This window comes from Salvia miltiorrhiza, chromosome 3, assembly GCF_028751815.1.
Source record: "Salvia miltiorrhiza cultivar Shanhuang (shh) chromosome 3, IMPLAD_Smil_shh, whole genome shotgun sequence".
Classification (NCBI taxonomy): Eukaryota; Viridiplantae; Streptophyta; class Magnoliopsida; order Lamiales; family Lamiaceae; genus Salvia; species Salvia miltiorrhiza.
In genome coordinates, this window is record NC_080389.1 from 56,774,268 (window position 1) to 56,789,381 (window position 15,114).

General features: G+C 35.4%; 2 protein-coding genes and 1 long non-coding RNA gene across 3 annotated transcripts; 2 read left to right on the top strand and 1 right to left on the bottom strand.

The window, feature by feature from the left end:
• Nucleotides 1-521: 521 nt before the first annotated feature.
• Nucleotides 522-4,313, top strand: LOC131014621 (RNA polymerase sigma factor sigE, chloroplastic/mitochondrial-like). The gene is made up of 6 exons (XM_057942643.1): nucleotides 522-814; nucleotides 1,195-1,947; nucleotides 2,081-2,227; nucleotides 2,666-2,902; nucleotides 3,019-3,282; nucleotides 3,825-4,313. The coding sequence occupies exons 2-6, from the start codon at nucleotides 1,246-1,248 to the stop codon at nucleotides 4,023-4,025; spliced, it is 1,551 nt and encodes a 516-aa protein (XP_057798626.1). The 5' UTR covers nucleotides 522-814; nucleotides 1,195-1,245; the 3' UTR covers nucleotides 4,026-4,313.
• Nucleotides 4,314-7,188: 2,875 nt separating this feature from the next.
• LOC131014623 (uncharacterized) lies at nucleotides 7,189-12,258 on the bottom strand. The gene is made up of 2 exons (XR_009098276.1): nucleotides 12,002-12,258; nucleotides 7,189-11,900 (listed from the first exon to the last, which is right to left on the bottom strand). It is a non-coding gene; the product is annotated as an uncharacterized LOC131014623 (long non-coding RNA).
• Nucleotides 12,259-12,395: 137 nt separating this feature from the next.
• On the top strand, nucleotides 12,396-15,114 carry LOC131014622 (uncharacterized). Its single transcript, XM_057942644.1, has 4 exons — nucleotides 12,396-12,832; nucleotides 13,438-13,689; nucleotides 14,368-14,672; nucleotides 14,957-15,114. Exons 1-4 carry the CDS (start codon nucleotides 12,476-12,478, stop codon nucleotides 15,024-15,026), a joined length of 984 nt encoding a protein of 327 aa, XP_057798627.1. The 5' UTR covers nucleotides 12,396-12,475; the 3' UTR covers nucleotides 15,027-15,114.

The following is a 15,114-nucleotide window of genomic DNA, read 5'->3' on the forward strand; positions in this document are numbered from 1 at the left end:
TAAAACGAAATGTTTTTAGCCAATACAGAATTTAGAAAATTTGAGATGAACATATGTTCTTCATTATACGGCCGACACGATTACACAATTGACATTTATTTTAATATGAAGTACACTTTGTTTTAATAGTTATGCTTTGTTATGGCTTAGAATGCGTAAAATTCGAAATTAAATTGTATATTTTTTATTATACGTAGACACGATTAATTCGACTGCATTATACCCTATGAATTTGCAGTCGAACATTTTTAGTTTGAAATTCCTAAACGCCATATGTCACAAAAAGAAACATAAAATAAAATAAAAAATGTTTCTTTGAGGAAAACTTAAAATTTAAATGGCTGTAATTAGGCAACGTTTGCATATTCAAACCATAAAAATACCAAGTGGGTCACACCAGTTTTGAGCAATCTTCAATCCAATCACCACATAGCACGTATCCTACACAATATCCACAAATACTTAAAACAAAAATAAATAGAATATCTGTTTTCGCCACGTCATTAAGTCACTCGTATCGTTCTCTGCTGCGGCGTCAGCCACGTCACCCCAAACATTCTCTCAGTCAACGTGGATAACTAACCGGCCGTCGATGTTTTGGCTCTCCGTTCGCAGCCGTAGATATTAATATCGGAAAAGTTTGTGGACGCCAAAATTCGTTGGACTATTTATAGATTTTAAATATTTCCGGTGAATCCAAACTCATGCTTCTCTGCAATTAGATTCTCTACATCTTCCCACCATTTTCGCCATACTATTGTGTCAGCCTGAAAACTCAGCTCCATCGAAGTTTTCATTACTTATTTTATTTGAGGTACTGATGCGCATTAATCTTTTGTTAGCTTTCCATATGATTCGAGTTTTTTTTTTATGTGTGTTAGTATGGACTTAACATTCAATTAGATTTGTTTTTGTTTTGTGCGATCATTTTAATTCAATGATTTGATATGGTGCTTGATGGTTTATTCGAGATTTTAGTTTGTATTCTTGTATTTGATTTAGCTAATATGCTATTCCTGTTATCAGCTGTTAAGAGAGGGAAAATCATTATATACAGTTCATGAATCGTGATATCCGATAGAGAATTGGATAAGTGGTGATGCATGATTGGATCTATTAACATTTGTTTGTGTATTAAAAGAGTATATTCGTTGAAATTTGGGATTGATGTATTGTTGTTTTGGGTATTGACAGAATTTGAGTTTTGAGGGAATTCCTATTTCGTTTGGATCACACAGCTTTGGCATGGGAGTCACCACTGTTTCTAGTTCTGCGGGACGAACTCCATTGGGATTGAGAGCAAGAAATTTGAATCGTCCATCCTCATTGAAAAGGCCAGTAGTGTTGGCTTTCAAATCCAATGAAACTAAAACTACATCTTTGGTTGCTAAACGAGAATCTTTAGCTTTACCTTTGGAGACGAATAAAGAGAATATAAAGACGTCAAGGAAGATGAAGAAGCGGCCTGAACGAGTAAAAGCAGTCACTGTTGATCAAGTCTCTCCAAGTATATTGGAGTTAGATTGCGGTGAAGCAGCTGCTAAACTTGAAAAGTTATACAAATGGAGTCCTGGTACAGATGTCTCTGATGAGGAGGTCAAAACAGGAAGGGGGAAGAGAAGGCAGCCTCTTAGGAAAAAGAGTGCGGAAACAGAGGAGGCACAGAAAGAAAGGGAGGTGAGTTTGGTGAGGAGTCAGAGAAAGGCTAAAAGATTGAATCTCGAGAAGAGAATTGCTATGAGAATGAACAAGGAAGGTGAATTTGTTGCATTGGCCCAAAATAAGAAACACAGAAAGAATGATGAAGATGAGAAGGTTGATAGGCTTGTTAGAGAGTATACTTCTTCAACGGATTTGGTCAGCTTAGATTGGAAGAAAATGAAGATTCCACCTGTTCTTACTTCATCTGAGCATGCCTGGCTTTTTAAACTGATGCAACCTATGAAGGTGAGACCATTAGCCTTCAATAGATAGAGTGATAATTATATAGAGTATATGAAAAAAAAACAAATGAAGGAAAACCTGATTAGTGTTGATTGTTATGGTTTTTGCTTTCTAATTTTGAATTACTGTCTTTCAGGAAATCCTCAAAGTTAAGGAAACCTTAAAAAGTGATTTAGGAAGAGAGCTAACTGATGATGAGTTAGCAGAGGCAATAAATATGGATACCTTTCAGCTGCGGAAACAGTTGGAAGTTGGTCGAGCTGCCAGAAATAAGTTGATTAAGGTAATTTACTTTCTCTGTTCAGTTATTTTAACTGCAATTATACTAACTCCCACTTGAAATAGTATTCAATTTGGAGTTACATATTGAGGTTGCAGTCTCTATTAGTTTGTAGTAGGATTTTGCAACCAAACCCTGAACCTCCGAATTCTTGGAGAGGTGAATGTTAGAGTGGATTCAGTAAGTTGCAACTCCGATCAACCTAAATATCAAGACAAATTGGCAGGAATTATGGTGTTAGGCTTTAATTGTTTGGAAATTTGTGAGAGTTCATCATTGGTCGTCTCTTGGCCTAGGCCCTAGGTGTGCGTAGATTCTCAATTAATTCTGAGTATGCATCAGGTAGTTTTGACAAAATTACTCTCTAATGCTCTCTAGGGCCAGTAAATCAAACTCAAACCATAAAAACCTAACTGAAGCCACTGGCTACATTGGTTGCAGCACAACCTGCGGCTTGTTCTATTTGTCATGAATAAGTATTTTCAAGACTTTGCTAATGGCCCAAGATTCCAAGATCTCTGTCAAGCTGGGGTGAAGGGTCTTATGACTGCTATAGATCGCTTTGAACCAAGAAGGAAGTTCCGACTCTCAACATATGGCCTCTTCTGGATCAGGCATGCCATTGTTCGTTCAATGACATTGTCAAGCTTCACAAAGGTCTCCTTTGGCCTTGAATCGGTAAGTCTTTCTACACGTACTACTTTGCTGATGGACTAAATTACTGGTCCATGGCTACGCTTTAGGAAATGCTTATGTAGAACATATATCATAAACTGAAGTGTTTTCTGCTGTAGGTCAGAGTAGAAATCCAGAGGGCCAAGCAGGAGCAGCTTGTTGAGCTTCAGAGGACACCAACCGTTGAAGAGATTACAAAACGGGTTGGAATCTCCCCTGAAAGATACCATGAAGTGATGAGGGCATCGAAGCCTATTGGTTCTCTCCATGCACGTCATGATGTAACCAATGAGGAGTTCATCAACGCCATAACTGATGTTGATGGTGTTGAAGGAGATAGTAGGAGACAACCGGCACTTCTCAGACTTGCTCTTGATGATGTGGTAATTTTCTAGCCTTAATTCTGCAACGAACTTAGAAAATATCAATAATGTTAGTTCCACCTTCTGATTCTCGCATCTGTCACTTTATGTCAAAGAAAGTTATTTTTTTTATTTTTTTATTTTTTATTTTTAGAATAAGATGCATAGAACATATTGCCCTTCTTAACAAGGATGCTGATTCTTTGATTGTCCTTAAATTCTTGTTCATAATTTGCATCCTCACATAAATTATTCGGTCCAACTTGCTCACTGAATGCGTACAGCACCTGTGTTGGCTTTCAAGTTTTAAGAGATAAAGAGTGTAAAATATCTCTCAACTTGAAATCATAAATACCATTAACATGATTATCGTTGGCTCAAATTGTTGGACACGATATATAAAAGAATTTATACAGGTCATAATTTTTGGTTTTGGCTTTTATATTCAGTAGAAACACCACATATAATTAAATCCTCATCATCAATTTGCATGCATCATTTACCGCAGTTTTAGACTTGAGTTGATCAAGAAATGACTAAAGACTCATTCTGGTTTTGGACAGCTTGATTCTCTAAAGCCTAAGGAGAGCTTGGTGATGAGGCAGAGATACGGGCTCGACGGGAAAGGGGATAGAACACTTGGAGAAATTGCTGGGAATTTGAACATTTCAAGAGAAATGGTTCGGAAGCATGAAATGAAGGCTCTCATGAAGCTCAAACATCCAACTCGAGTGGATTACCTTCGCCGCTACATTTACAAATGAAGCAGCAACACCATGCAACTTGCCTGTGCCTTGTATGATTAATGTGTGATTGCTCTCACTCTATATACAAAATCATATGTATTATACAAATTAGTTATGGCGAGCCCTGGTCTGCTGATATATCTACGTTTTGCAGTGCAGTGGTAATTTTCTCTAAGCTTTATATACCTAGTGATAGCATCACTTTGTAATTATTGCCACTTTTACGATGTACTTTTCTTCAATACCTTGTCACTTCAAATTTTAGAGGGGTCGTATTTTGACACGTAAAACATTTTATAGGATTCACTTGTTCTCTAAAGGGGTTTCCTTTTTCCCTACCACTTCTTTTGAAGCCAGTGCACAGTAGCTTCAAAATCATTTTCGTTTGTTCACAAAATATTTTCCTAATCTTTTTTTGGACATATATTCTCACTAATTATCACCCTTAAAATTTTCTTATATTTACACATGTTGTCGTTAATGAATCCATGTAAATTCATAAGTTATCACTACTTTTTTAAATTTATGAGGCCCTTTCTGCAGTCACCAAATACTACATAATTAATTTTTCTTAAAATTCATGTTCACTTGACCAAAGAAAAGATATTTTGTGGATAGAGTATTATCTAACTTTGTTTTAGGAAAAAAAAAAGCAATAACATAAGGGAATTCATTACACATTAAAAAATAAATGAGCAAAAACAATAAAAAATCTTGAAGTAATAAACTGCATATATCACAATATTTTTCCGGGGAGATATCGCAAAGTTCAGATGACAGTTTATACTTCTTGAAAAAAAAGGTTAGACCTCACCATTTTCATTTGCGTTAATCTCTTTAATCAAGTATTTAATTTACATAATTGGATCTTTGATTGATGATTTGGCCCTTATCTAATCATCCAATTGAGTGGTTATTTATCACCTCAAAGTTGAATATATTATTTAATCACTCCTCCAATCCTATCAACTTATCAATCATATCTATCACATCTGCCAAACCAAACAATGTATATTCCAATATTAGTTACCTTTAGTTCTACCTGCTTTATGTATGTCTATAAAATAACCAATTAATTACCTTGTCTTTTTCGTAAAAAGGAAAACAAATAAATTACCTTCGCGTTTGTTTGGGGAGTTAAAGTTCTAATGTCCTAGTGTACATTGGATTGATTTTTTGAGGGATCTCTTCAAATTAGGAAGAAGAACAGAAACAAAAACCCAAAAAAAAACAAAGGAACGACATTATTTCATATCAATACTTTACTTAGTCGAAAATAAATTACGAGATAGATAATGAAAAATACATGACTTATGATATGTAGATCAGTTGTCAGCTTTTATGTTAAATTCCTTATAATGTCCGTCTCAAAAAAGTCACGCTCCGATTCAATGTACAATGTATATTCGCCGTAATTAAAGTCTAGTTAAAAAATATATGAATCAATAAAATCTAAATTAAGAATTGATAGATCATAATTAAAAACTTGAAATAGATGTACTTTCACAAATCTGATGTGGATGACTTTGTGAACCCACAGAAATCGTATCCTTGCTATCGGTTTGGCCACAAAGTAAGCCAAATCGCGAAGCGGTGTATCACAACAAATTTGGAAGTATTTAAGGTTCAAGACAATTGGCAGACTCCACTAAGCATCAGTGGCAAATTTATTATTAAGAAAAAAATAATGCGCAGCCAAACACCAAATAGAAAGAGCAATTTTTATTATTTTATAATATCCACGATAATGTTGAGTGATTTGTTCCTCAGATTAGGTAATAAACTCGAATGGATATCACAGTTGGATAACCAATGTTTATTAAATATTAGTGATTATATAAAGTTAGCAACGAAAGACGTAATATAGCGCAATAATTCAGATGTGGTTGAGAATTGGTCGCAGAGTCCACTAACCTAAGTTGAACGTATCTAAGTTTTTACACAAAATCTTGACTACACCTAATAATATTATTTATATGAGTTAGATCAAGATATGAGTTCAAATCAGGGTACGAGTCCAAGTTTAAGTGAAAGTATAACTCAATTATACGGTACACCCGCGTGTACCCAAGACTACCTCAAGTTTTTAATATGTATGCTTCTCAAAAAAATGTACACATTAATGGTCCTCCAACGTCATTTGATATTATCATTTCGCATGTCCTTCCTTTTTCTGAAAATGCAATAAATAGAAAGAAAACAATTCTGTTATGTAAAAACAATTTTAAAAAATTCTTTAAACGAGTTGTTAAAAAAGAAAAGAAAGGAAATCTGTTATGTACTTGTGCTTAAGGACATTCTTTACCATACCGATTTAGAAATCTGTTATGTACTTTATGAGCTTAAGTAATTTATGACTATTTTCTTGAATGGTGTCTCCATCCTATCTTACCACACAAATTGAAAATGTTAATTACTCACCTAGTTCATGTAGAGATTTAGGGAAATCTTAATATGAAGTAACATATTGGTATATGGATCATATATATTGAGAAAGACAAATATTTAAAGAAGTGAGAAACAACTCGTGTTCAGATTTTGATGAACATATCAATAATTATGATGAACATGTTAGTAATTTTTTATGAACGGACGTATTTGTTGAAAAGATGTATTTATTTAAAATTTTGCACTCCAGGATTCGATCATCAAACGTTCAATAAAATTGTTGCTATGTTCATCAAAAACTAATATGTTCAACGTTTTTAACTTTTAAAAAAAAAAAATAATTTCTCCATATAACCTAACCCTATATATATATATAGAGAGAGAGATAGAGAGAACTACATTATTTGTGAGAATGGGAGAACCATCAAATCTAATGCATTCACTGTAAAAATTAATGCATTCGCTGTTAAAATTAATGCACTAAAAAAATTAAAAAAAAATGCTCCCTTTAGGATTCGAACCCAGGTTCTATATTCATCCAACAAGATGATGCATCCACCGTACATCTTGATGATCGAATGGCTGAAAATGGTTCTCCGTTCTTTTTTTATTTATGGTTCTTTCTTGAACCTCTCCATATATATATATATATATATATATATATATATATATATACCCACGTATGATACAGGTAGAAATAATGAGTAACACAATTCGTGAAATACTACTCCAATATAACAATTAAAATACTTGATCCTATTACTCACCACTTTTCACTATTCATTCACCGAGAGAGAGAGAAACATGCATTAGCAACAATGAGCTCAAATTAATCTCAATAAAATTCCGAGTGAAGTGATTATTTCACAACCAAAACACTTTTAACATTTGTTAGAGAAAAAATTGGTCTATTTTGGACACAATCGATAGATCTCCTCTGATTGAAGTCTTCTCAAGAAAGAATAAGTGGAAAATAAGAAGAAATTTGACTGCTGATTTGATCTCCTTTTGGCCAATAGCCTGTCTAATAGTTCAAATCGAGTGTAAAGTTAGTAAATCTAGTTGAATCGAACAAACATAGACGATAAGCATATTCTAGAGAATCACAGATAGAGTATAATACCTCATATTGAACACAAACATAACAATAATACTGAAATATAGACAACGTGCTCATTGCTACATCCCATGAGCATCAGCATATAGCCAACATTCTTTAGCAAATAGTCAGAAAATAACGTTTTCAACAACTTCACCTCACAACCATGCATCATGACTGTCAAATTTGAGAATATATGTCCGATAGTCTTTGAACCATTGATTGGTGAAATTTGTAATTAGAACCAAATTCTTGTGTGTCCCATGTGTGTTGAATATCGATCAACGTTATGATACCCTCTTCACATGCAAGCATCATCAAAAACAAGTTTATTGGGATAATAAGGTGGAAATAATAACATTCATTTAATGTATAGAATAAAGCATTAAGTTCCCACTGTGGCAAAGTGTATAGAATTTTTAGTGGATAGCAGAAACAATGGAAGACAACAAAAAGGAAATGTGAGCTCACCATCATAAAAGTGGCCTTTTTCATCAGGAGCTGCCTTTTCCAAATGCTGAGAAACAGATTTACATCTGCATGCATAAGAGATTTGACTCCCAGCCATTTCTCCAAGTACATATTCTTCCTATTAATTTGTTTTTTTCTTTTTCTTTTTTAGATGCCCTGAATTTGCAAATTTAAAAGACCTCAGAAGAACCACTTAATCTTTGAAGTCAGATTGGCAAAACTAACTACTGTGTTAGATTCTAGGTTGCCTTTTCTTTTCAACTATTTGAATGAGTTATCTGCATGAATTTTATGTTTTAAGATTAAAGTTTGTAGTTCATTGCAATATGGCATTTTCTTTATTATTTGTTTCAGTTTTGATTATTTGATCAGTACGATGTAAAAAATCTTGACATAAATTATTGAAAATTATGAAAGTAATGTTACAGAAAGGCAGTTCTATAACTCCTGATCAGTGATCACTCAAACAACACAAACTTACAAGAGTCATGAAGCAGTCGTCTTGAAGATGAAGCCATGTTGATTGCTAAACATGTCTAACATTAAATAGCATTAAATAATTAGAGATTCTTTATCAATGTAAGTAGTCCAGTACAATATACCATATATTTTTAAGCCAGAACCCTTCTTCTGCGTTACTTTCTTCTTTCACATATTTGCCTAAGGGTTTACAAGATACTCCAAACTAACATTATAGTTTCACATAGAAGGTTAGAATCAATGTGTTGACCTTAAAGAGTTGCGAGACAGTTAAACATGCAAGGTTGATGATTAACAGAAAAACTACCAATTTGTATGAAAAAAAGTACTCTCGACACACCAAATGCTCAACACAACTGTTGCTATTGGTAATGAACATAAAGCAGATGAGATGAACTTGTAACCTTTTCTTTTTTGGTTTGTATATTCACCATTAAGGGAAAGATCTGGAAACTAGAATTGAAAAGATTACCTCAATTGTTATAAGTGGACAGTGGAAGTCTTGTAACATCTTCCACTTGCAGGAGAGAACCAGACTGGGAACTTATTCTTTTATATATCTTTCTGGTTTAGTCTATTTCCTGCCTCGTTATTATTAAGAGATACTAAAATTATTCTAAAATATTTATATTAAACAAAATCAAGAAACAAAAATAATTCTTTAATGATACAAGCACACAGATTTATTTATTTTTCCATCACTTTGATATTGATTATTTCAGTCCACAAGTTCACTGGAATACAGACAACTCTGCTCTTATTCCTACAAGGCTACAATTGTCTGCGGGTTATTCTTCTTTCATCCTTTCTTTGCACTATATATACCTCTTCGGATTATAAAAAGCTACAGAACAACAATAATCAGCAGTAGCACTTCGTAGGTTGGTTATTCAGCATCAAACAATATGGAAGAGAAATTTCGTATAGCAGTAGGCATTTTGGGTAAACTTTTTCTGCCTCCAACTCTTCAACCTTCTCATTACATATGTAAAACTTTCTGTAGCATTGAGTTTTAAACGTCTTTTGATTTTTCTTGCAGGGAATGCAGCCTCTATGCTACTTTATGCTGCACCAATGTAACTACAAACTCTCTATTCCATTTCACAACTTACGATAATCCAAAATATTAATCAAACTCAAACTTTTAGAAGTTACTATAGAACAATTAAGTTTTCATGCATAAACGGAATATATGCAACAATGTTATGTCTGATCTTGATCTACGTCTAAAATTTTCAGATTCACTTTCTCTAAGGTGATAAGGAAAAAAAGCACTGGAGAGTATTCGTGCGTTCCATATATCATGGCCCTGTTGAACTGTTTCCTCTACACTTGGTATGGCTTGCCAGTTGTAAGTTACAAGTGGGAGAACTTTCCTGTGGTCACCATCAATGGACTAGGAATTCTTCTGGAGATATCTTTCATACTGATATATTTCTACTATGCTTCAACCGATGGAAAGGCAAGTTATCTTACACAAATAATAAAGCATTTCACATCCTGTAATATCAATATTTTTTTTGTTTTTGGCTTCTTCACCATCTACACTTCATATGCAGCAAAATGTGAATCTTAGCTTGCATGCTTGTTTGCAAAATGAGTTCCGCTTTTTCATGAATTAACTGACAAGTTACAAATCATGCCACTAGCAAATAGAAGATGTATTTAGAAAGAATAAATGTATGGTCTGGTTAACTGTTAACATGAACTAAATTCAATTAAGTGCAACATTTCATGCATGACAGGTAGTGGAAAGACGAGCATTATTAATATATAGCTTTAATGAAATTGCAGAAAAAGGTGGCCATGATGACTCTACCTGTTCTCCTGCTGTCCTGTTCAGTTGTACTACTATCAGCATTTGTATTCCATGATCACCATCATCGCAAGGCGTTTGTTGGAAGTATAGGACTGGTAGCATCTGTGGCAATGTATGGTTCTCCACTGGTGGCTGTGGTGAGTACTTTTGTCAATTATACTATGCCCAGTAAACAGAAAATGGGGAAATTTGATATTCTTCTTGGAAGGGTCAGATAAAATTACTCATTTGCTTCTCAAATTTTATTTCTGATATAGTTATTCTAATTATGTCAGAAAAAAGTGATACAGACGAAGAGCGTGGAATTTATGCCGTTCTACCTGTCACTTTTCTCATTTCTTGCAAGTTCGCTATGGATGGCATATGGACTGTTAAGCCATGATCTTTTTCTTGCGGTTAGTGTGACTATAAGGTCTATTTGTAAGGAAAACAACTAATATAAATAACAAAAACATTTTCTGACTGCATTTCCTGTGATTTTATTTTACAGTCTCCAAATCTGGTTGGTAGCCCACTAGGCATCCTGCAGCTCTTCCTCTACTGCATATACAGGAAAAGGGGAAGTGCAAAACAACCTCAGAAATGGGATCTGGAAACTCATTCCGAGAAATCAGAGCTACATCTACAGGTGAAAGAGGCAGACACAGATAAACCAAATCAGTATCTAAAGGTGAATGACGAAAAAGATGACGAGAAAGCAAATCAACAGTTGCAGCTGGTGGTTACTGATGCAACGAATGGGAAAAGCTGAAGAACTTTCCAAGTGAGTTTTATCACCAAATGAACAGAGGAATCCTATTTCTCCTATAAGAAAATCATAAATGTGTCTCACCCAATTCAAAAATAGTAGTAAATGATTTCAACTCAAGCAAGCATTCAGTTAGAATAATGTTATTTTCTGGAGATATTTTCAGCTAATTTCCGACTCTCTGATTCCCTTTTTATACAGAGCAACTAGTTGATGTTCATGTACGTGAGAATAAATGCCACAAAGCAGAGAAAGAGGTAGATGCAGAATCATTTTGCCTCACCTGACAAAAATGAAGGAGGAAAAAGTTGCGGCGTGCTAGAAGAGAAACTACTATAACTATAAATGAAAGTTTACTAAAGAGTGTACCCTACGGTTTATAAGATGAAAAAAACAGTTGTTCATCATTCTGTATAAAACTTGCTTCATTTTCAACTTCTCGAGCATCTCCACGCAGCAAGCTCCATCATTACCTGAAAGAAGAAGAAGAACCAAGTCATAGTAAACTAACTGACTTCATAGTCACCATAAATCTGAGATGCTCTTCAGAATATGATATGCAATCTGGACCATTTTTGGATAAACGGTACCAGTTTATAGCTCCTACGTTCCCGTAACCCAAATATAACTGAATTCATCTAAAAAACGTTATCCCTTCACAAAAGCACCTATGAAATCCTAATGCAGCACCACTCAATGTCACCACCACAACGGCTTACTTAAACATGAAAGAATCATTGATCAGTTGAAAGCATCACTATCAACAATTCCATAATCCAAGCGAATATCTCAGGTTCAAATAACCATATCCATATCATATTCATAGCCCTCTCCATAACACGGCGGCTAAGTGTATTGGCCTTCGCATTTCTCTCATAGCAGTAGAAACTGGCCAATCAGATAAAACATTCAGAAACCAATCATGTTCTGCTTCTGCATATAAAATTCGTTGGGGCATTTTGTCGAACAGGTAGAATAGAATGCGATACCTCCTTTTACACGCGCGCCGTCGGAATCTATTGAAATTGAAGGACTTACGAAGACCTCTTCGCGCGTAGCCGGAAATGATAATGACGGCGCCGGCTGCAACTCCATTTTTTGCTTAACTTGAGCTTACTTGATAATTAATCAAACTCTTTTCCTATCTTCTATAAATATTTTATTTTATACTAATGTAAACCATACATGAAAAAGGAAAAATGCAATGCGCGACAATAATGCTTATTGATCCGGTATAAATAACTTTATAATTTAGTTTATGATGATTATTTATTGATTAAAAATTACTTTATACTACAAAGATTACGCCATTCCCCAATTAGGTATCGTGAAAGCGACACGTGGCGCAGTGGCAAGTGAACATATTCATGCATAGAGCCACGTAAAGTTATAAACGCCACACTCACTCACTAATTCTTCCACAAAATCAAATCAAATCAAATCCCTTTCTCTCGAAATCGAAAATGGTGAAGTTGGCGTCGGCCCGAGAAACCCGCACGTACGGGTCGAGAGTGTCCCGGAACCGGGCGGAGTACATGAATGCGGGCCTCTACGTCTTCGCCACGATCCTCCTCGTGGGAGGCTTCGTCGCCCAGTTCTCCGGCGAGCCCCGATCCGGCCTCGTGCTACTCCTCTTGGGATTTTTCGCGGTTATAATTGTGAACGTGCACGATCTCTTTGCTCATCTCGCCGCCATCGATTACCGGCTGCCCTTGATGGAGTACGATCTGCAGCTCGCCCTCGTCGAGTTCGCCGTGCCCCTCGTTTACACCATTGGCACCATTCTTCTATTCGTCGCCACACTTTTTCTTTTCGTGCAGGTATATTCATTAATTACTAATTTTATCATTATTCTTTTCGTGATGATTAGTTTTTATTAGTACTAATTAAATTGTGATCTTATCGACATTTTTCTGCCCCCATTTTCTTCCGAATTCGAGGTGGTTGTTGGAGTGTATTATCGCTAATTATAATCATTAAGATGGATAATTCTCTCTAATTAAATGCGTGTAAGATAAATATAATTGAATAGAGTGAGGAGTTGAAGAATTAGTGGGAAGTGGGAGTTTTAGATAAGTGCCAATTTTGGATCATGATAGCGTCATGAAACGGGCACCCAGACTTGGTGAACATTTTCGAAACTATCATTGTATGAAGCAAATAAATAAAAAGCCACTTTAGATTAGGATTGGTTAGTTCTCATGGAGGAATACTTGACATAAAGTTGAGGAATCTGCAGCTCCGTTGATCGATCAGAAACGTGAAAGATTGCACATACTTGTCAAAACAGTTCAGATATAGTGTAGATGCAGTATTTATTATGGTGATTTTTGCCTATATTAAACATGTTCAATTTGTTGGCATAACTTGTGCTTCTTCAACTTAATTTTGACGGCTGCTTTGGTGTTGAATGAATGTTGGACAGGCAGAAAAAGGATATGGAATCTTCATATTGGAGAAGCATGCTTTAAGCATGTTCATTGCTGGTCCAGTCCTATGGCTGATTGGATCAATCCATAACTCGTGTCAGATCTACGAGAGGTCGGATGCACATCTTCAAATCTTGCAGGAGGCTGTTCTTATTCCTTTCTTGCTGGCGAGCTTGTTATTTGTAGTCGGTGCAGTTATTAATTGTCAAGAGCACGATGGGTCCATTCACCACGGCTTGGAATTGCTGGTAAGTGCCTAACTGACTTCAAGACATGGCCCGACTCCTCTCATATAAAATTTCTCTTATGTTATATGCCTTGTAGTAGATGTGTTTCGTGGTCATGATGCGTTAGAATCAACTAATTTCATGAGTTGAAGGGCCAACTACTTGTTCAGCAATTGCAAAATAGTCTGGCAATGAAGTACGCTTTAGGGGGGCGTTCACTTTGGCTGATAGGTTGGATTAATAGTATTTATGGTTGAGCATTTGTAAGATTGCATGATCCAACAGGTTCAAATTTGTTCGTTCTTCAATCAGTCCGAGTATATATGTGGTAGATTAACTTGTGTTATTTTATCTTAGAAACTAGCATTCAATCAGTCCAAGTATATATGTGGTAGATTAACTTATGTTATTTTATCCTAGGAACTGGCATGATCAAGGTTGACAACTAATTAGATGGACTTGGAAGCCGATTCTTGGACTATGTCTAAATCATACCTCATTTAGTCAGAATTTTAATTGCAAATGCATTTTCTGAATGTATTCCTAATATTAAGATCACCCTATCCCTTACTACCAAGATGGAATTTTTTGTAAAATGGAATGGAAGGCCTTATCATAGGATTGCAAAATATCATGAGTTTAAAGTTTCCTAGCTGATTTGAGAATTTCATCTTGGTATGTCATTATCATGATTTGCAGGGCGAGACATGCATATGGTTGTGTATAATTGGAAGCTCGGTACTTTTCATTGGGGCGATAGCGAATGTAGTAAAAGTGTTCAAGATGCAACAGCATAATGGGCTGAGACTAGAGAAGCTGCGAGGTGGAGCACAAGAGAGGCTTATTGAAATAAGAGAGGGGCATGTGCCACTCATTTCGGAAGATTCTAGAAGACGAAGGTTGTTGGACGCACAAAATTCTAGAAAAGAAACAGCAGGGGATGTGGAAAAGGGTCCGGCAACGAAGCTGCCCACGCCTTACAAAGATGTTCTTATTTCTCAAAAGTGAGCAAACCATTTTTTTCTATGCTTTGGTATTGCTAGCGGAAGACATCAAACATTCTAAAACTTATTTTGAAACGTGTATATCTCACTTTCTACTTACTTTCATCATTCAATTCATCTATACATATTGAGTCTCAAAATTAATACTCTATCGGTCCCACTTATCTTGGCACACTTTGCTTTTTAGTTTGTCTCATTTATAATGATACTTTTCAAAAATAGTATTTATGGAGGTTGAAATTAAATTTTATGGCACGATTGGTCAAATTTCATTTGGTTTGCAGATGCAAGGGGATTTTGTCGGTGGCCTTAGGAAGGCCCTGCTACGCTCATTCTCTCTTTGGTTCACTCTAGCTCACCACTTTCGCCATTTGTAGTGTAATAATGGAAGTGAGTTGTCGTAGTTAATGGAAACATATTACTCTTTTTTTTTTTTCCTTTT